The sequence below is a fragment of the Diabrotica undecimpunctata genome, chromosome 1 (assembly GCF_040954645.1).
Source record: "Diabrotica undecimpunctata isolate CICGRU chromosome 1, icDiaUnde3, whole genome shotgun sequence".
Lineage (NCBI taxonomy): Eukaryota > Metazoa > Arthropoda > Insecta > Coleoptera > Chrysomelidae > Diabrotica > Diabrotica undecimpunctata.
Window position 1 is genome coordinate 72,410,520 of NC_092803.1, and position 23,529 is coordinate 72,434,048.

General features: G+C 34.7%; 1 protein-coding gene across 2 annotated transcripts in view; it reads left to right on the forward strand.

Annotated features, from left to right (window-relative positions):
* Positions 1–441: 441 nt before the first annotated feature.
* LOC140450610 (uncharacterized) overlaps positions 442–23,529 on the forward strand; it is a 30,688-nt gene continuing 7,600 nt past the window's right edge. Inside the window, exons 1-3 of one of the 2 annotated variants that reach the window (XM_072544269.1) lie at positions 442–737; positions 10,660–11,140; positions 15,127–15,440. In XM_072544269.1, coding sequence (XP_072400370.1) covers positions 719–737; positions 10,660–11,140; positions 15,127–15,440 — 814 coding nt within the window. In that variant the 5' untranslated portion in view covers positions 442–718. Of the gene's footprint in view, positions 738–802; positions 1,191–10,659; positions 11,141–15,126; positions 15,441–23,529 lie in introns of those variants that run through there. The other variant, XM_072544271.1, reaches the window with a different exon arrangement.

Genomic DNA, 23,529 nt, shown 5'->3' on the forward strand with positions numbered 1-23,529 from the left:
TGTATCAAATACCTAGATATTTTACCGACATTATCCTATCACTCTTTCTTACAAGCTCTACAACTTTCTCTTTAATTTCTCTATTTGCAATTATATGAAATCCATTTCTAGTTTACTCTTTCTTTCCTACATACCTATTGCAATTTGTTTCGCCCACATATTTATTTCTCCGATTACCATTTCCACTTCGTATCCCACAGAAAGCGTTCTCCCTACTTCATACTCATAACAGTTAAACTTACAAGACCCCAAGAGAACATCCTGATTTATTTATTTTTATTGCCCTTCAGTGTCATACACTGCAATACAATGCAACTATTTACAGTTCAATTATAATGTTAAGGTTTATAAAATTCTTAGACTTTCAGAAATTTTTCTCATTGCAGCAACGCCGCGAAGAGCTTAAATCCCCACAAACTAGTCCGAAATCGACGTTACCCCCGGTTGCGCTTATTATTCCCCTTTCTTATCGTCCCCTCACAACATATCCCTGTATACTTAAGTGTGTCGATGAAATGCGCCTGCGTTAACACATTGATCACCGATTCAGTAGGGTAGTTCAGCACCCCTTGCCAGGCCTTCGCGGCTTCGCGCGATTCAGTTTCAGCCATCACGAACCACAATCGCCTTACTTACGTACGTTACAAAAAAAAATTTGAAAAAATATTAGTGCAGTGGCGGTGACAGGCTGGAACAGTAGTTGTAAGGTGACATTGGCATGAAAATAGCAGTTACGGGTAAGTTTTGAAACTTCAAAAGTGTGGTTAAACTTGTTTTAAAACTTATTGTTAAATTTTGTCCTAACATGTGATCATTTTTGTGTATTTTGCCAGCCTAAGTTGTTTTGTTAAAACGTATCATAACAGAAAAGCTTCTAAATTGATTTAAATTTAGTAAGTTAGTTACGCGGTTGAGTATATAAGTACTTAGATATTAAATAAAATCAAATAATCAATACGGTAGGGTTAGTAGCGCGCGCACTTTGCCAATTGCAGTTCCCTTTTTGGTTGTCTCGTGCAAGGGATGGGGGGTGTTTTAATACAAACCGGAGCCGTCAGGGATTTAATAGGTGTAAACATTTTGTGTCAGTTTTATTATTGTTTAAACATTAATTCAAAATAAAGTAATAATATATTACCTATGTACAGTTGATTTATTGTCTTACAACCATGTGTTTCAAACATATTCTGGTAAGTTGTTTTTTATAATCGGTCATAGCAGCTGTTTTTGACAATAATACAGGGTCATTCATTGTGTTTTTTTATCTCTGAGTTGCCGAAAGTAGACGATATGTCAATTTTTTAGTTAATTTCAAGATATTCTTCTGTATAGTAATAATCTTTATTAAAACTTCAAGATGGTATATCTATATACGTTGGAATATGTGTATATTTCTTCCTTGAATTTGTCTTTAGACAATCAGCAGTAGTTCTTTATATTTAATCTTAATTCTCATATGTGGTAAAAGTCAAAACTTTTTCCTTGTATTTCCAATATAATATATCCGCAGCCAATATTTTCACACAAATGATTACTTAAAATAAAATTTATCCGATATTGACCAACACCATAGTAAAGGCAAAGAATATAAGCGTCTATATTCTTTGGTAGGGGTATTACGAACTTCTGATTACAATCAAAGAAATTTAATTTTTGTTTACAAACTTTGTATATTCTTGATAAACTATTTGTTTTTATTCTCATTCATCTTTCCATTGATTTTTTTAAGCTCATCCGATAATCAAAATATTATTTCCCATTACTTAATTTTTCGATTTGTTGATTATCTTACGAGTATTAATAATAATACATTATAAAAATGTTTGCATGTACTTTGTAGAGTTTAATACGAGCACTAACAACTACTATATGTTGGAACAAGTGGTTCTTATATTTTTTTTAATTGTAAATATGAAATTAACAACATTTTTTTACAATTATTACTGTATTTACTCCATGTATTGAGCCATATGCTAAATAAAATAAATAAACAAGATTTTTTATGATGTATGGAATTATTTTTACAGTTTAATGTTGATTTGTTGTTTTATGTTGATTACTATTTAATTAATTGCTTGATAATCAAAACATGCTGACAACTAAATATTGGGACAAGGAGTTTTTAACAAATTAAAGCTTAGCTTGAATAACAGCCTGAACTCTATGAGGCATTGTATCAACTAGGCCTTCACAGAATTCAGAGGTGAAACTATCCCATATTTCTTGCAATTTAGCACCTAGTTGTGGCAAAGTACGCTGAGGGTTATTTCTTAGACATTGTTTCATTTTGTGCCAAAGTGTCTCTCTCTATTGGAATAAAATCCGGGCTGCTAGAAGAACGTGACAAAACTTGAATGTCATCTTCTCCCATCCAATTTTTGGTAGATTTAGCTATATGACATGAGGCTCCGTCCTGCTGAAAGATAAAATATCCGGATGGAAATAACTTTGCCGCAATTAGTAGAACAGAAAGTTTAAGAATATCTTGATATTTGGCTGCGTTTACTATGTCTTCAATAAAATGTAAAGTTTCCAACCATTTGGCTGACATACAACACCATACCATGATGCCCTGTTTTTGGGACAATCCTTATGGAATGCTTCTGTTTTTTCAAATTTGCTTTCGTTACTATAGATAATTTTGTTCCAGTTATGTGTGGTCCACGAAAGTTTTGATTTAGCCCAAATGTAACAATTCCTTTTTCGAGTTTCCGCCAACAATGGTTTTTCTTTGGCCTACTGGAAAAAAATATAAAATTTATATTGTCAAGAAGAACCTATCAAACATACCTTATAAAAACTAAGACCGCTTTTGTGGATATATTTGCGACAGCATTCTCTGGAAACATTCATCCCAGTTTCTCTATTCCACCTAGCAGTTACTTCTTGTAGTGTATTTCTTCTTCCCGACTTACATATTCTAATTAAATACTTTACACTCCTTTGAGAAACAGCTTTTGGATTACCTGAGCTTCTGCCGCGAACATCAATACTGGCAGTTTTACAATATTTCTTAATTATATTAAACACAGTAGTTATTGCTACAGTCAATTCACTGGAAATTTCACGCAGTGTTTTTCCTTGATGCTACTGATGAATAATAATTTCTCGAAGTTTTTAATCAGGTTTTATTAATATTTAATAATAATTATTGTTGACAATGTACTACCTAGTCGTATGTTTGATTTCAAAGCCTTCTTTGCGTCAGGTTGATAAAATTTAAGAAACGTGAGGAAAGGCAAAAAATGTTCCAATATTTATGTTCCAGAAATGAACATATTCAAGTAGTGATTTATTAGTTCATTCTCACACATCGCCCTTGAGGCATCGAATTTTTAAACACTCTCAATTCACGTATTAAATATTTCTCTCCGCCGAAATCGGGCATTTTCTCATACGTTGTGTTCTCTTACGTGTTATAAAGAGAGAATTTTTTGATATTGTATAGTAAGCAACGGCCGTGTTGGGCCTCTCTACTCTAAAAAGATTTAATTATAAATCGATAAACTCAAAGGTGCTTTTATTTCTCTGGAGCTATATTTGCTCATATTAAGAATCCTTATCCTTCAACGGTCACTGAAGAACCAAACCTATGGAGATACATCCATTCACAAGTCCTTTGAAGTAAGGCTTGGAATCAAAAGATTTCCAACCCTCTGATGTAGGTAGCCAGTTACAAGGCTCCCTCAATTTAGTTGTCAGCAGTTTTCGATTATCAAGCAATTAATTAAATAGTAATCAATATAAAATATATAATTAAGCCGCAAAATAATTCCATACATCATAAAAAATGTTAATTTCATATTTACAATTAAAAAAAAAAATGAAATAAAAGAATTTCGGTAAATTGACATTATATTCGTAAAATAACTGCTTGTTCCAACATATAGTTGTTAGGGCTCGTATATGTATCTCAAATATAAAAAATACGATGCATTAGATAGATATATGTACCTTCATCTTTTTCAATCTATATTTTGCATTTCCATTATTTTGTTTGATCTATATTCTGTCTCGCAGTGAAATAACAAGAATCACTCCCTCCACAGTTATGTGGTGTAATGTATCTGTCTCGCAGTAAAATGAAATTCCGATTTTCTAATTCTTCTCGCATATTCTGCGTATTTATTCGTTGACATTGTCTATTGTTTATTTGTATTAGTTGATCTATCAATCTTAATGTAATGTAGTAGATAGATGTATTTTAAGATCATTCACACCTCTACTGAATTGAAATTGTAAGTCCACAAATGTCTGAATAGGCACGTTATACCTATTCAGTATATTTTTTATTAAAATTGGTACCATGAAAATGGTATATTTTTTGTTGTTCAATAATGTTGTGCATAGGAGAGAAAGAAATGTACATATAATTTTTAAATGGTTTCCTTGCTCACTACAACTACATTCTAGTGGATTTTCATTTTTATTACGTTTAGTCACCATGATATATGTAATTTTAACCTTAGCATTGTCATTCTGTAGTTATTTTCGATATTTTTTTATGATTTTTACTGTTTTTTTTTTGGTCGACAAACAGATCATAATCTCTTTCTGCCTGTTGATTTCTTTGAAACGTGTATATTTTAAAGTTGTTCTTGTTCTCATTCCTTTTATCTGCGGTTCATCTTGTTCTGTCTGTTGACTCTCGTCTCGAAAGAGTACAGTGACATCATGTCTCGATCGCCCGGAACGTGGTTCTCCATTCTTGTCTGTCGTAAGCTGCTAGAGAAGCAGTGTAGACAATGGCCAATAATTCCTCTCCACGCAGCGTGTAGGAGACTTTGCTCGCGGTCGTTTGCAATTAACTTTATTTTATCCTCGACTATCAGTTTTTCTAGGCCTTCTGTACTTCTCACTGTGTGCCTAAAGTATATCAGAAAGAACTGATTTATTTTTAAATCATGAATGTGTTGCTTGTGTGAGTCCATTTCAAAAGGTAAAAGAAATAATAAATTAGACTTACTCACAATCAATTTAATTTAACTATCCAGACGACCGGTTTCGCTTTCTACAATATGCAAAGCATCTTCAGGTCTCGATACAAAGTTAAATAAATGCTGAAATAATAAACCCATATTAGGGTGTTGTCTAATAAAGATAAACAAAGATAGATGATATAAATTATATAAATTACAGTAATTATGCCAATATTACATGTCTGTGGTTTATCAAAATGAATAAAATGTTTAAGCAGACAAGGTAAGACCCACAAATTGGTAAAATAGTCTATTAAACTGTAATGAATTAATAAATGAACAAATAAATAAAACATTACTTACATGCCGGTACTCTATTAATTGATGGTTGAAAGAACATGGTTCAAACTATCCTGTATTGTTGTTTGGAGAACTCAAGTCTGCTATTGTAATTGTTTGACAGTAAACGGGGAAGTTCTTGAGGAGACAGATTTTATCCAATGAAGTAGAGATAGGTGTAATGTAATTGTTTGTTTGATGAAAGTAATGTTCTATACCATTGAGTTATTTAAAAGTTATTTATATTTATTCTAGAGATATATTTATGAAATATGTGTTATTTATTGAGATTTTTTTTTACCTTCAAAAATAAAATCTCAATAAATAACACATATTTCATAAATATATCTCTAGAATAAATATAAATAACTTAATGGTATATTACTTTCATCAAACAAACAATTACATTACACCTATCTCTACTTCATTGGATAAAATCTGTCTCCTCAAGAACTTCCCCGTTTACTGTCAAACAATTACAATAGCAGACTTGAGTTCTCCAAACAACAATACAGGATAGTTTGAACCATGTTCTTTCAACCATCAATTAATAGAGTACCGGCATGTAAGTAATGTTTTATTTATTTGTTCATTTATTAATTCATTACAGTTTAATAGACTATTTTACCAATTTGTGGGTCTTACCTTGTCTGCTTAAACATTTTATTCATTTTGATAAACCACAGACATGTAATATTGGCATAATTACTGTAATTTATATAATTTATATCATCTATCTTTGTTTATCTTTATTAGACAACACCCTAATATGGGTTTATTATTTCAGCATTTATTTAACTTTGTATCGAGACCTGAAGATGCTTTGCATATTGTAGAAAGCGAAACCGGTCGTCTGGATAGTTAAATTAAATTGATTGTGAGTAAGTCTAATTTATTATTTCTTTTACCTTTTGATTTATTTTTGTTTACAGCCTTGTGTTCACATTTAATTTCTTTATAATTGAAATGGTGCAATATTCTCTGTATGATATTAGCAAAATTTTTCTATACGCCTGATTCTCGAAGGCATTTATTTTTTTCGGTTGTCAGCCTTTAACGTCCTTATCTCGGATGTATATGTCGCAATATGAAAGATTAATTTGTTTAATAGCATTAGTTTATTTTATCTTTCCATGTACGAGTTTGTTTTATAGTTGCGTTACGCGTTATTGCCAACCTGTGTTGATTTCTTCGCCACAGTCTTCTTTTTTTTTTATGAAAGATCTGAGGTAGTTAAACCTATCGATCACTTCGAAATTAGCAGTATTTCTGATGTGGATGGATTATCATAAGACCATGTAGCTTTGCTCATAGTGTCCAGCTTGCTTATTATTTAGTCTAGTTCCTTATATTCTTCTTCTTCTTCGTATGTTAGGGCCTTCTTCCTTCTGTTGTTTCCGGTCTGCTTTAGTAGTATTTGCGATGTTGACTGCCAGCTATCTCTGCATCTCTTAGGGGGTCTACCTTGTGGTCTTTTACCTTCTTTTTTTCCATCTCTTACTATTCGGGCAAGTCTCTCTCTTCCCATTCTGTTAATGTGTTCCATTCTTGTCATATTTAGCGTCCCCATCTGACGAATCTTAGGGATTCTGTCTCTTAAAGTTTTACCTGCTATCTCCTGCCCTCAGTGTTTTCATCGCTGTTGTTCTTAAGATTTTATTTGTAATTGTTATTACAATTTTGCATCTCACTGGCTCCCTAGCAATAACGAGGGACTTTGTTTTTAGTGCTGATATTTTCAGGTTAAACTTTCCTGCGTTAGATTCCAAAGCGTGGACCATTCGTTGTAGGTCATCTTCATTATTTGATATTATTACTGAGTCATCTGCGTAGCATAGAATCAATATTGCTCTGTTGCATATTTTGTATCCAATTCCTGACTTTTTTACTTCTGTTAGTTTGTTCATTATCAAGTTAAATAATAACGGGCTCAAGCTATCACCCTGTCTTATACCTGATTGAAGGTTGACTTCCTCCGTTAGTTGGGTTCCTATTTTTATTCTTGTTTTGTGATCAGTGTTCTTCTTCTTCTTGGTGTCACTCCATCTTTTGCGCGGATTCGTCCTATACTTCCTTTGCCGGTTGGTGACTTATCTCTTGCTATTTTGACGACACGGGTCTCCTCCATTCTGCTTATGTGGTTATTCTATTCTTTTTTTCTATTTTGTGTCCATTTATTTATACACTGTACGTTACATTTCCTTCTAATGTCTTCACTTCTCTTTCGATCTCTCAGCGTAATTCTTCTCAGTACTTTCATCTCTGCCGTTTCCAATAGCCTTTGCGTTGTGGCTGTGTCGGGTCTTGTTTCTGAGGCATATGTCATTATTGGTCTTACACTGGCTTTATAAATTCTTTACTTCATCTCAGTGTTAATGTGTTTGTTTCGCCATATAGTGTTATTAAGGCATCCTGCGAATCTATTTGCTTTTTATACTTGATCACTAACTTTTTTGTCCAGGTCTCCATAGCTGGACAGTGTAATTCCCAGGTATTTTATTTCCATTACTTGTTCAATACTGATGACATCAACTTCTTTTTTACATCTGGTTGGTTCTTTGCTAAATACTATTGTTTTATTTTTCTGAGACGAGATTGTCATATTAAATTCTTTTGCCCTTATGTTAAATCTGTGGACCAGTTTTTGCAGACTATCTTCATCTTGTGCTATCAATATCAATATTGCGTCGTCTGTGTTATCTGAGTATTTTTATTTCTTTGTTTCCCATTCTGTATTATCTTCCTTTGTTAACGATTTTGATGATTTCATCCATGATTAAATTGAAGAGCATGGGGCTCAATGAATCCCCTTGTCTTATTCCGCTGCCTATATCTATAGGTTCTGTAAGTTGTCCATCTATTCTGACTTCCACTTTGTTGTTTTGGTAGATGTTTACGATAGTTTTTATAATATTTAGGGGAACTTCTCTATTATACAGAACATGGACATACATCTTTGAGTCTTACTGTCAAACGCTTTCTTTAGGTCAATCAGACATAGAAATGCTGGTCTATTATACTCTAGTGATTTCTCAGTAATTTACTTTATAACGACTATTGCGTTTGTACACGATCTTCCACTACGAAAACCCTGTTGTTCATCTTCTAAACTTTTCCTTTGATTTATTAGTACTTGTAAAATTTTAGTTGTAAATTTTAGGGTAGTATTTAACAAACTTCTGTAGTTTTCTGACTGTTTTGTATCTACTTTTTTTAATAGTAGTATTTTATTGTGTTTTATAATTTTATTAATTCTTCTTCTTCAGCCTGTATTCATCCACTGCTGGAAACAGGCCTCTTCCATTTGCTTCTATTGATTTCTACTCTTAGCAATTCTCATCCACTGCTTGCCCGCGACTTGTTTGATATTATCTGCCCACCTCTTCTGTGGTCTGCCTACTCCTCGCATGCTCTCTCTTGGTCTCCAGTTTGTTAATCTCTGTGTCCATTTTTCGGGATTATCTCGGGCAACATGTCCGACCCATTGCCACTTGAGCCTTGCTGTACGTTCTGCGACATCGGTAATCTTTGTTCTTTCACGAATGTCGATATTTCGAATCCTGTCTCTCAAACTAATCCCTAGCATGGCCCTCTCCATCGCTCATTGGGTTGTACTGAGCTGCTCTAAGGTTTTCTTTGTAAAGGCTATGGTCTCCAGTGCATATGTAGTTACAGGCAAGGTACATTTGTCATAAACTCTATGTTTTAGACACATTGGTATTTTTTTAATTGTTCTGTCATTACTGCTTTTCTGTTCTTCAGCTTTTCAAGTATTTTACGAACTTAGTTTAAATTTATATTAAGTTCTTTATTTGTGCTAATTTCTGGTGTTTCCAGTTCTAGCCTCGTTTGTTCTTCCTCTGCATAGAGCTTTTTTAGATAATTAATCCACGTATGCTTTTCTGTGTTTTGGTTCTATTAGTTCCTTTACTTCCGTTCTTTGAGTCCTTCGCCTTGGGAACGATTTATTTTTATTTATAGTTCTTTCACCAAGAACTTCCTTGGCCGAGACTTAGTTTTTGCCCAGTTTTATTCGACTCCATCACTTTCTGTGATGGAGTTAGTATCAGATGGAGGTGATCAGAGTGTCTTATTACTTTGATAGTAGATATACGCTTTTCTTTTTCATATGCAAAAGTTTTAATTTCGTTGGTGAACCATGGTTTGATCTTCCTTTCATCATTTACATTAACCTTCCATGTTCCCATGCTTTCTTTAGCAGCGGTTATTATGTTCTTTTTTATGGTTTCCCATCTTTAATCTAAGTACTTCATTTTCTTCTAATATGCCGTTTTCTTAAAATTTTTCTTTCAATCGTCTTTGATATAGCCATCGAGTAGTTTCGTCTTCTAAGGTCTAGATATTTATTTTTCCATATATTTTGGGAGTAATTTTTTCTTTAGTGGTATTTTTATTAAGATTTTCCTTAAAACCATAATGTGGTCTGATCCTACGTTAGGTGGTGTTCTTGTTCTGATATCTAATACCTGTTTAGGGTGTATTTGCTTGCTCGTTGTTATATAATCTATAGTTGATTTATGTTTATGTTGATTTATTAATGTTGACGACCGAGGACACCTTGCATTCTTATGGTTGTCCTCTCTTGCCGGATTTTGGTCTCCGATACCATAATCAATAGTGTCTCTGACGCGAATATTAATGCAGTCATTTCTCCTTGCCTTCTATCACTTTCTTGGTTCTTCCTCCTTCGAGACCAATTTCTCAGTCTCAGAACAACAAAATGCCCTTCCACATACCAGCTTCTTCGTAGCCGTTGGCCATTAAATGGTGGATTGCTTATCCCGGCAAACACTCGAATGTAAGAGCCTCGTTAGTTATCTAGCAGGATGTACCAGATGATCATGATCTGGATCATCATATGAGCAGGTGAGGTTGGCATTTGAATAAGAGTGGCTGTATGTTGCGCATCACTATATATATATATATATATATATATATATATATATATATATATATATATTTTCAAAATATTTTATTTCTTCTGTGTAATGCATTTTCGTTCGCTTTTTTGTTTCTTATATGTAACGCTATTAAAAACATTTCTTACCATAAAAATCATTTCGTTATTTTCGTTTTCGTTGGCAATAAGAAACTGTAATTTGCAAAAAGAAAATTATAAAGAGTATGCACATCTATGTGTATATTTGTGCAACAGCATATTCTAAAATATTCTCTGGGGATTTTCTGTGTGTTTTTAATAGATCTTGATGACTGGCTACATTTTTACTTTAAATTTTTCTTTAGTCTAATAATCTCTGTGTTTTAATACACTATATAGTTAAAATCTCGTTGGGTTTTGAATTGGGTATAAATCAATCAAATAAAAAAAAACAGCGAACACAAAAAATCTTATACAGTGAAATCATTGGTTCTTTCTCAGACCAAATGGATCCGGGCCCTTTGCGCGTCTTACAAAAGAAACGAACCACTAATTTCCGTGAAGACGAAACCAAACTGTTAATACAACTATGGGGCAGTCCGCAAATACAAAACAAACTCTACCTCACACATCGAAAAGCCCCCGTTATGAGGCTTTTGGCTGCCAATATGCAACATCGTGGATTTTACAGAACCCCCGATGAGATCAAAACGAGACTGAGGAACCTGAAATGCTTGTACCACCGAATTAAGAGGTCTGTGCAGACTGGAGTAGGCAGAGGAACAGTCGATCCTGATTGGCCACATTACAAAGCCATGGACGAGATTCTCAGTAAAAAGAAACACAGCAGACCCCAGGACATCTACAAGGATGGCAACATCTTCGAAGGTCCAAGATGTGAGGACATCAAGCAGGAGATCATCGATGAGGAGCTCGATATCAACGATGATATGGATTCATACACCACCAACAGCCTTGGGGGGTAAGTTTGTCTTTATTTTTATTTATTTGCCTCGTTAATTGCTATTACAGATTTCCTTTGATAATTACTTGGCCTAACAACTAAAAAATGTAAGATTTTTTCGACAAAAATTTTGGATTTTTCTATATGCACATATAAGCCTGCACTTAGGCCTCCTGCCCCTGTTCAATATCCAGCGTCTCCTTCTTAGAAAACACACTCTCTATGTCTTTCTTTGAAAATAGACAGAGAAATATTCCTTGTCTATTTTTATTACCTTTTTTTTCAGTCTAGGTTCTTAAATGTTTTATACAGTCTGTATTGAACAGTTTAGGTCGGAATCCCCTTCTTATTGTTATGTTCTAGTGGTTTGTTTGTGTCGATAAAGTTAGCATATCCATTTTATAAGGCCGAATTCAGACCAACAGTATAATTTGTTGCCAATTAATTATAGAAAGAAAAATATTATTGCTATAGCCGTTTCCGAGAAACAATGGGCATGCTAACTGTGCGGTAAAGCAAACTAGCATTGCCACAGCTATATCTCGACAAGGAAAAGATCTAGATATCCCATCTTGGCGGCATATTGTATTGCTGATTAATCCTCAAACATTGTCCCGTCATCCCCTAGCGCAAAACTCACACCCGGAAAAATCAAGGTATCGTCCAAAAACTATGAAACTAGAGAAGTGAATCGCAAATCCTCAAAAACTAGCCCATCATCCCCTAGCGCATACCTCACTCCCGGAAAAATCAAGATATCGGCCAAAAATAATGAAACTAGAAAAATGAATCGCAAGGAATTAATTGCTAATTTATTGCTGAAGTTCTAGCACAAGGAACAAATTATTGCTGGAACCGTGTCCGAGAAACAATGGGTATGCTAACTTTACGGTAAAGCTAATAAAGCCATAGCTATATCTCGGCAAGGAAAAGGGCTACAGGGTCCATCTTGACGGCATATTGTATTGCTTATTAATTGTTATTTCCAATTGATATTTACCAATCCTTAAAAACTACCCCATCATCCTCTAGCGCAAAACTCACCCCCTTGAAAAATCGCGATATCGGCCAAAAACGATGAACCTAGAAAAGGGAACCACAAGGAATTAATTGCTTATTTATTGCTGAAGTTTCACACCAAGAAATAATTTCCGCAACCTCCAGAAACTACCCCATCATCACCTACCGCAAAAGTCGCCATCCATGGAAAAATCAGCCAAAAACGTAGAAACTAAATAAGTGCACAAGCTTATCAAAAATTATTCCCTAATATCAAATCCGCAAGAAACCACGGACCAGCTTGGTTAAGATTTTGTTTAAATAGTTTTTTCAAACAAATTTCAAAAATTAACTTTTTCGCCCGGAGCAAAGAGTTATTTGAGTCATTCTGAACAAACAAGGTCCGTAGTAACTTTTCTCAAAGTTGTTGGGTTATAATAGGCGCTTGAAATTTTGAATAACGCGATAAAAATCGTTATTTTGAAGTTAAAAAGTAAATAAAGTAAAGTTTAAATATGTATGTACTTACAAGATTCTGATGTGTTTTTCAAAATTATTTTATTGCAAAACCCTTTTTTTAATTTGTAACCCTTTAATGCATGACTTTTAAATTCAACAAAAAAAAGATATAGTATATGTATTTCTGTTGTCTTTATTGGTAAAAAATAACAAAAAGTTCCGTCAATATTAAAAAATTTAAAAATCTAATGTTGCAGATGTGCAACTTTATGGGTTATCACTTTTTTAGGAAACCTCAGTATGGAACTTTTATGGAACAGATATTTTTTGTATTGAAACATAAATTCAAACCACATTTTTTACAACTCGTTTGCGAATATCCAGTGCAATTTGGAAATTTGCACCGATTCGTTGTAGTCCATATTATCCAGTGGCCAATTTGGTCCAGCCGTACATCTTTATTACGGACATGCTGAGTTGGTCCCCTTGTTTTTTTAATACCAATCATTTCTTCTACCGAACTGGTAGATGGGCGTCCTCGTTTAATGTTGGTCATTTATCGAACTAGGCACAGGCATTTTGCTACTTCTGTTCCAAATTGGAAAAATGTGGTAGTTTCCATTTCTTTATTTTGCTTCGCTTTGCCAATTCTTCTATAAAATATCCAAGCATTAGCAAGTGTCGTATCAAGAAGATGGTAAAAGATACGGATGTACCATTTATTTTTGGTATTTTGTATCGAGCTATGTTGGTATCAAGTAAATCTACGCCCATATGTTTATTATGCCTACTCGGTGACAATGAACGGGCAGCTTATTTCTTTAAACACTCGTACCAGTGTGACACTTTATGGAGTTCTTAGTGGCATTCCCACACTAACTTAAGAGCTTCTTAGGACCTCACAGCCACTTGATTATATGTGCATAGCTGTGCATGTAATCGGCTCAATTTAAAAGCACTCATTTTAAGTTATCTTTCTTAATGTAAGATTGCATAAATCTCTATCTGGAATAGAGGGTTATATTCTCCCAGTAGAATAGAAATGTTTACATTTCTACCACTACTGTAAATTGTGAAACCCGACCCTTCTACAGTTTTAGATTCATCTGTGTATCAGGTCTAATATTGTAGCCTGGGTTGCGTGTTCCCTGTGCCCCCATCCCTTCCATTAGCAAATGTCCCTTTGGAAATATACTAATTATGTATCAATACCATGTGGTCAGGAGTCATCATCCATACAGTAGCCCCAATTTCATTTCTGATGTTACTGTATCCTGATCTAACCATAAATTACTATTTTCGTCTCCCCTTTTATAAAGATTAGCAAAGAAACGAGGTCCAGTAGGGCTTTCATAGCTGCTGCTATTAAAGCACCTCAGTGCCCCTCTATGGTGTGCCTCTTAGAGCCGCTTTAATTCCAAGATACGGAAGTCTTTGCACCTTGCTTAATTTGAAGATGGCATTTTTTCGTTGCACCTTTGGTCACCATTCCACTGATCCATATATTATTGGGGTTTTTACCAATATGTTATGAGTCCAGTATAACATGTCTGGTTGTAAACCTCACATTTTTCCATGAATATATTTGACTACCATTAACGTAGTCACCACTTTCTTTGTTATTCGTTCTATCTACTGATTCCAAGTAAGTCCCGTGTTTAATATTACCCCAAGTTACTTTACATCACTCATCAAATTTATATTTGTACCATTTAATTTTAGAGGACCTAATGCATATAAATTCCTCGTAGAACATTTTATGCCTTTGGATTTTTCGGGGCTTATGTTAAATCCAAATTAAAATCTGATTAATTTTGCCGGGGGCTAAGCCATCTCTTCAGGATGCACTCCGTCCACCTCCAGCTTATTTAATCTATTCCTTTCAGCTGAATCTTAATTGTGATTCCCTCATAGGAAATGTTGTCGAATGATACCGCTATATCGAAAACGCACCGAGCATCACCTCTTGGTTCTCTAGAACATACTCCACCCTCTGTACGAGACGATGCAGTGCCGTTTCCGTAGAAAATCTCTGCTCTATATGTATATTATCCCTGTATCGGATTTTCATCTAAAACACCATTCCAAATGGACCGAGAGAAATTTGTACTGAGTCTTCAATACAAATGACTGAGAGTGAGAATTTTCCTGTCCAGTTTTGCCATATTTAGGTATAAAAGCTACGGGCCTTATAAGCCTTCATGATCTTGGTGCATACCCCACTCTAAGATAGTGTCATACATAATGTAGTGTAATACATGTTTTTGTATGCAGAAGGTCATTTCCATTCTATAGAAAAATTGGATAAATCCTGTTCTGACCTGGTAAGTTATTGGCTCAAATGGGTTTATTGTCCTGATCTATATATTTGCAATGCCTTTTTCACTAGGATAGCCTGTGCTATCTGATCTTTTCGTAAAATTAAATTTTTGTCTCATATACGCATATATATATATATATATATATATATATATATATATATATATATAAATGATGTTTATGTAAAAACTTGAATTCATGAATTAATAAAATTTTTCAACCTTTAGGTCCGAAGTTGATGCGGAATTCGACGAAGAAGCTGTCCATGTGCCACCTTTATCAGCCGTACAAGCCGTACTTTCCCCCGAGAAACCGAAAGACATTGGTTTCACACCGATCAAAATCGCGCCAAAGCCAATACAAAACCAGCCCAAGCCTGCCACTCCCAATCCAACAACAAATATTCAGATACCCTTGAAAACTAATGCGTCTGGAACGCCATCTATACCTTTCCCGTTGCTGATTTTGAACGGACTACCTAATCAGAATCTGCAAGTCAACCAACTCAAGAAAGACGATAGTAGTTCAAATAAACAAGACGGTAAGTTTTAATTTTAATTTTGATGTATTCAATTGTCACATATGTTTTTTAGTCACGTAGTACAGACAATATAGATATTTTGGGGAGGAAAATAATTCCTTTAAATGAGTGTTTTCATTAAAATATAACTTATAACTGAGATGAATAATTTTATAATAAAAAGTACTTGATAATTTAGAAGGAATACGGAGGTATAAATGTGAGTGACAAATTATATAGCCTGCTGCTTATCTAGATTTTTTCTTCGTATTTCTTTTTTTATTCTTCTTTTTTTCATCTTATTTCGATGAAAAGTGAAGTTTTTTTCCATGGAAGCCGTTTATTGTAAACCGGTCGTACTGCAGCCAGTCGGTTTATTGTACATCTCATTTTATTCATGATACCCATTTCGGGATTCTAGAACGCTGTACCAGCTCGTACATTTCTAGTGGATGGGTACCATAATTTTGGACTCACTTGGTAGTCTCCAAAAAGTGTGTGCCGCCTGCTATCTAATACGTCGCAGTTATGTAAGATATGGTGGACTGTTTCAGGTTCTCTACTAGAGAGTCTGCAACTTAGGTCTCCATGAAACAAGTCCATTATATGCAGATGTCCTTTGACTAGTAAGGAAGCCTGCGATGACTCTGAGCTGATTCCTGCTTGTTTTCCGCAGCACTTCAGCCCTATTAACATATATCCGTCCAATATACATTTTTACGATGCTTTTTGGCACTTCCATGGCCCGCTCTGAGCTGAACAATTTTGTAGCTGCCGCACTTCTGGCAAGTGCATCAGCTCTTTCATTGCTATGCATTCCCAGGTGACCTGGAACCCATACCAGGGTAACACTGTTATGTTGCGCCAGTTTAACACTAGCCTAGAGTCTAGCTTGGCGCTTATCAGAACCCTATGGCTACTTGGCTATTTGTGAATTTATTGATACGCTTCAGTTCGAATGCTCTCTTCTTAATTTCTCTTGCACACTACAAGATTGCAAAAATCTCTGCCTGAAATACAGAGGTCTATTCTCCTAGTGGAATAGAAATGTTTAAATTTCCATCACTACCGAATATTTCCGCAACCGATCTTTCTGTAATGTTAGACCTGTCTGTATACCAGGTATAACCCTGCCGACAAATGTCTCATATATCTGGATGGCATATGGTCAGAAATCATTATCCATTCGGTATCTCTAATTTCATCTATAATGTACTACGTCCTGATCTGACTTTACTTAAGTTTTCTCTCAGTGTTGTTTTAGACTCAGGAAAGTGCACTCTGAAAAATTCTTTCAGGGTCTCTTCAAAATTCTGAGTGTATTCACCTGACTCCTTATAAAGCGAGGAAATACTTATCTGAGGGTCCTTTGGGAGAACTTTATGACGTCTTGATATTTCTGCAGTCAGTTCTATCTTCTCGTAACGCTTTCTCCATGATTTTCTTTTTGTCCTTTTTAGTTCCTTATTATATTCAGTCAAAGCTTTGCGATAATCGCGCCACTCACCTGATCTTTTGGCGAATTTAAATTTTCGTGTGACTTCTGTCCTTTGATTTGCAAGTGTCCTTCCACCAGGTACTTTCCTGTTGGAATTCCTCACTATTTCCGGACAGTTGTCTTCGAGTACTGACATGAGAACATCTTGAAATTGTTCGGCGGCCATATCTAGGTCAATGTATGCCTTATCATCCCTTTAATACTGCCTAAACAATATTCCAGGTCTACTTGATTTGCCTCTCAGTTTGTTTTATGAGGGTTACGATAAGTTTCCTTGATAGGCTCATAACATTTTATTTCAAAACATATGTGACGTTGATCTGAACAAGACACCTGAACTGACACATGGCATTTTTTGATAGTTTAGCCACATGAATCATGGCCAGTGTTATATCGATTATCTCATTTCATTGTGAAGTTACGAAAGTTAGTTCGTTTCCCATGTTTAGTATATCTAAATCAGCAAACGGTGCGCAGTCGCATCACAGCCGATGATTAATTGCAGTTCATTTTTGCTAAAATCTCTCACTAGCTGTTCCAACTCCCTTACAAAATCCTCCTTAAATAAATGATAATTGTGTCATTTCATCAGCTTTTTCATTTCCCACTATTCCTGGTGAATATTGAAATTTGATTGTCCATATTTTGGTTATATATTTGAACCAGTAACTGTCTGCGGCGTTGTAAAGACGGTTCGTTAGATTCAGATAATATGGCATCCACAAGTGTTGATTTCATCGCTCCTATAAAAATCTTATTGCTTACCTCCTTCAGTAGATATAAAGAGGTAGTAAGTAGGTAGAGGTAGTAGTTAGAGGTAGGTTCAGTAGATATGAAGATGGTAAGCATATTTTTTAAAGTGTGTTTCTTAGTTTTAGTGTTTCATTTGTAATTGAACATAGGAATCTTATAATTTCCAATTTGCTTTAGGTATTTGTTTAACACTAATCCGGCTCTTGTAACACAACTAATAGAACTGATAAAAGAATCTCTAAAAGTAGAAAGTAGAATCCGGATACAAAATGAATTAACGGAAACAATAGATGTGAAAAAGGGACTACGCCAGGGAGACGCTCTATCATGCATCTTGTTCAACATCGTTCTCGAGAAAATACTGAGGGACACAACAGTCAATACACGAGGAACAATCATTAATAAAAGCGTGCAAATACTAGCATTTGCAGATGATGTTGACATAATCGCAAGATCAAGAAGAGAAATGATAGAGGCATACAACCAAATAGAACGAGCTGCACAAAATAGTGGTCTTAAAATCAATCAGACCAAAACAAAATATATGCAGGTAAGAAAAAACGCAGAAATAAGGCAGCCACAAAATATAACAATAGGAGAATACAACATAGAGGAGGTAAAAAACTTTATATACTTGGGATCCCTAGTCACGTCTGATAATAACGTTACGGAGGAAGTGAAGAGGCGAATATTTATTGCAAATAAATGTTACCATGGCTTAATTAGACACCTAAGATCAGATAACGTCGCAAGAAAGACAAAATGCCAAATATATAAAACCCTAATAAGACCGGTACTCACATATGGCTCAGAAACCTGGACACTTACTAAAAGAGAGGAAACGTTGTTAGCCACCTTCGAAAGAAAAATCTTGCGACACATATACAAGGGCACAAAAGAAAACGGAATATGGCGAAGACGATACAACTCTGAACTATACAAAATATACCAGGATCCGGATATTATAACATTCATCAAAATAGGACGGCTGCGTTGGATAGGACATGTAGAAAGAATGGAAGAAGGCGAAATACCAAACAAAATATTCAAACAGATGCCAGTAGGAAAAAGAACAAGAGGAAGACCGAAACTGAGATACTTAGAACAAATAGAAAATGATATAACAACCTTAAAAATAAAAAACTGGAGAAAAAAAGCACGAAACAGATCGGAATGGAGAAGAATCCGAGAACAGGCCAAGACCCAAAAAGGGTTGTCGAGCCAGTGATGATGATGATGAATCCGGCTCTTGTATTCTGGTATTGCCAAGAGATCTATTGCATGTAAGATTTGATCCCTAATTTTAGATTTGTTTTTGTGATGTTGATAGATCAGTTTATTATATCTATCATCATAATTATTTATACTTTTATCCCTAAGCAGACTTGGTTTTCATCCTTACATTTATCCACATCTTATCTTGTATCATACTCATATTAATTCTATTCATTGAAATGTCTGATTTAACGCTCTCCCACCATGTTTTCTTTAGCCTTCCTTCCCTATTCTTTCCTAGAACCTGACGGTCACCAATTGTGCCTACTGTGCTGAACAGTGGCGTTCATTAAAATATTAAAAAATTATTAAAATTTAATATAAAATAGGTACAAATATTTATTACGTATGGTATAACGTTAAGGACATTAAAGAAAAAATTGAAAACCACTAAAGCAAACGAACGGGGAGCATTTAGAGTTCCCGAGTTTTTGAAATATTCCGATTATGTTTAGTTTTTAATAATATTTCACAACTAATTTAACAATTTTTGCATTAATAAAATGTGTCAGTTATTGGGTTGTCGACTGGGTACATCCAAGTTACTCAGTGTCAGATACTGGTGCTTCTGAACCATTATTAAATATTTTTTATAACAATTAAAAATCGAAGCAATATTTAAAAAAATACTCTAGTTTATTATATATTTTACATTCCGATTAAAGGCTTTTTTGTTCTTTGAATTCTTAAAATTTAACATGTTATCACGATTTCAAGTGTTGCTAATCATCAGACATGCGCACTAAAATCCAGAGTCGACACGATTTCCAAAAATGTGCCCTTAACTCTGACGTTAATGAACGGAAACAATGTACTAATTATTGTTTGTATTTAGTATTATGTATTGTATTTTATAGGCTTCACTATTTAATTATTCATCAATTTAATCTCTATTTTTGTATCGCTGTTAAAATTAGATACTTCGCCAGCATATCACAAATGATTAATATATTGCCTTTATTTTAATACTCCGTTTCTTTATATGTAACTTGTTAAATCATCCACATTCACCATTGTCCAATTGGACAATTTTGGGAGATATTGTGTTGCCTTGTCTACCTTCACGTGGTAAATGAAATTATATGTAAACCGTGCTAGGAAAAGGATTGTTTAAAATTTAAAATAAATTTCGTAGATATATTAATAAATATTAATAAAGATATAAATAATTTAAAAAAATATGAACATGTTATTTCAGAAAGGGACTCGAGTCATGTTAACACTTTCGAGAAATATGCAAAAAAAACTGTCTGGATATGATAATCCTTAGTTTTGCGCCATGATAATTTTTTTTAAGTCACCTACATCTATACACGTAGACTAGAACTAATAATTTCCAATTTAATAATATTGTTCATTGATAAATGTGTGTTTTTCATCTACTTTGGTACCTTTCTGCAATAAAATTACAGACTCACTCCATTAAAAAATTTATTTTTATGATCCAATCATAGTTCATTATAACACATTACAGCATATATTGCTAAAACACTAAACATTGCTACAAGTTTAATAATAAAAAGTAATAGTAAAAAAGTTTATCGGTACATTCGTACATCTTTATCTTCTAAAGTCGTTACTACCGTTACTTCAAAAAGCTGACGGGTCTTTATGTTCTTCGAATAACGAATCTTCGGAATGTTTATGGTTATTCTTTTCTCAGGTTTTTACAAATGAACCTAACGATACCATTCCTCAAATAATGTGCCCACGTTTGTCTAAAACTCTTGACAATATATCTTTCACACCGGATGAAATTAAACATCATTTAAGGAAAATACGAAATAATTCATCACCTGGATTAGACGGACTCACCTCTTTTTTCCTCAAACAATGTGCAGAATCTGTAGCCATCCCTATATCTCTTATAATGAATGCTTCTTTTAATCAAGGTTCTCTCCCCTCGTCCTGGAAATTAGCTTCGGTTACTCCTATATTCAAGAAAGGAAATAAACTTGATTGCAATAACTATCGTCCAATCAGCCTGGTTCCTATTGTCGGCAAGGTCATGGAATCGATTATTTCAGAAGCTATGTCTGAGTTTCTTCTTCAAGAAAATATCATCCCTCACCAACAGCATGGCTTTATCAAAGGTCGTTCAACGATCACAAACTTACTTCATTGTGTAAATGATTGGTCATTATCTTTAAACAATCGGAATCTTGTCGATGTAGTCTACTTAGACTTCTCCAAAGCTTTTGACAGTGTTCCAAAACGTCGATTACTAGCTAAATTGGATCACTATGGTATCCGCGGAAAGTTGAACATTTGGATTGAAGATTTTTTATCCGATAGATACTTCAGGGTTCGTGTTGGGGAAGACCACTCACTAGATAAGCCAGTCAAGAGTGGAGTCCCACAAGGATCGGTACTTGGACCGCTACTATTTTGTGTCTACACTAGTGATCTTCCGCTCATCGTATCCAGTAAGGTTTCCATTTACGCTGATGACACGAAATTATATGTGAATCCAACTATTAACCAACATGTTCTTCAACAAGATCTTGACGCAATATTCAAATGGTCCTCAGAATGGTTACTTCCGCTTAACATTGAAAAATGCGTTGTTTTACATATCGGAAAAAATAACTCATCACTACCATACTTTATTAATGGACATCCCTTAAACTAGGTAACCTCCCACAATGATCTCGGAGTGATAATTAATAGTGACTTAAATTGGTCTGATCACATAGTGTCGGTGTGTAAACGTGCAAACTCGAAACTGTTTTTGATCCGTAAATGTTTTACACGTATATCTCTAACTTCTGTTAGTAAACTTTACTCGATATACGTTAGACCTATTCTTGAGTTTGCCGGACCAGTGTGGAATCCAGATCTCATTCGCGATAAGATCCTACTTGAAAATGTTCAGCGTAAAGCTACAAGACTGGCATGCGGTCGTGTAAGACCTAACTATGAAGATAGATTATCCATGGCTCATCTTACGACATTCGAGCAGCGACGTCTTCGAGGTGATCTAATTATGTCCTTCCGTATTTTAAAACATAACTTTGGGAACCTAAGCACCATATTCACTTTGAATCAAGACGAAAGATTAAGAGGCCATCGATACAAATTAAAAAGGGAACAAACTACTGCAAGGTCCAGGGTGAACTTCTTGCCAAATAGAATCTTTAATATCTGGAACAATTTGGATCAAGACATCATATCGGCAACTAGTGTTAACATCTTTAAAAATAAACTTGATAGTGGTTTATTTTATTTATAGGATTTTTTTTCTTGGACAGCATTATTTATTTATTTATTTATCGTCTCACCATTCAACTTTTGTATGATATACTTAATTGTTTATGTTTACTTAACTTTATAATTGGTATTCGTTTTATAAGGATGTTTTTTATTTTTGATTTTTGGGCATAATAGGAGCTCGCTCCTCTGCCCTTATTTATAATATAATAATAATAATAATAATAATAATTATGAATTATGAATTTTGGACTAGACAAGTGCCGTATACTAAACATAGTCAGAGGAAAGGTTCAGCCCGGAGGTTTCGATATGCAAGATGGCCAAAACATCGAGGCAATGGGTGAAAATGATATGTACAAATATCTCGGAGTAAAACAAGCGCGGAAAATTGACCATAAACAAATGAAAACCGAACTAACTTCGGAGTTCGTGCGAAGAGTAAGACAACTAAATCGGTCATATCTTAACAGTAAAAATTTGTTTAAGGCATTAAATACGTACGCCTGTTCCGCGCTGAGCTACTCATTTGGTATTATAAAGTGGTCAAAAACGGATATAGAGGGTCTTCAGCGGAAAGTAAGAACACTTCTCACAAAGGCGCAAAAACATCATCCACGTAGTGCAGTAGAGAGAACAACATTACCGCGGTATCAAGGGGGAAGAGGACTTATGGATATAGGTGAGCAATTGGATAAACAAATTGCTAATTTAAGAACTTATTTTCAGGTACAGGCTGAGACATCTACTTTACATCGAGCAATTTGCGCAGTAGATGATACGACGCCGCTTAAACTGAGGGAACAAGAAATGCGCATAAACCACCTGACTAAGCAAGACAAAATGCGCGCCTGGATGAGTAAACCTCTGCATGGGCGACATCTTAATGAGATCAGCCAAGAATATGTCGACAATACAGCGTCGAACTATTGGTTGACATCAGGAAAGATGTTTCCCGAGACTGAGGGTTTCCTACTTGCCATTCAGGATCAGGTTATTCCAACTAAAAATTACCTGAAATATATTGTTAAAGATCCTCAAGTCCAAAATGACAAATGCCGATATGGATGCCAAGCCCAAGAAACTATCCAACATCTTACCGGTGGCTGCCAGGCATTTGTCGGTACTGATTATAAAGACCGTCATGACTCAGTAGGAAAGATTATCCACCAAGAACTAGCTGACAAACTGGGACTTCTCCAAACCGACCATCTTCCTTATTATCAATACGTCCCTGATAGAATGCTTGAAAATGACAACTACAAGTTATACTGGGACCGCACTGTGCTTACAGACCAACCAGTGGCCCATAATAGACCCGATCTCATACTAGTTAATAAAATTACTAAGCAAACAACACTTATTGATGTGGCG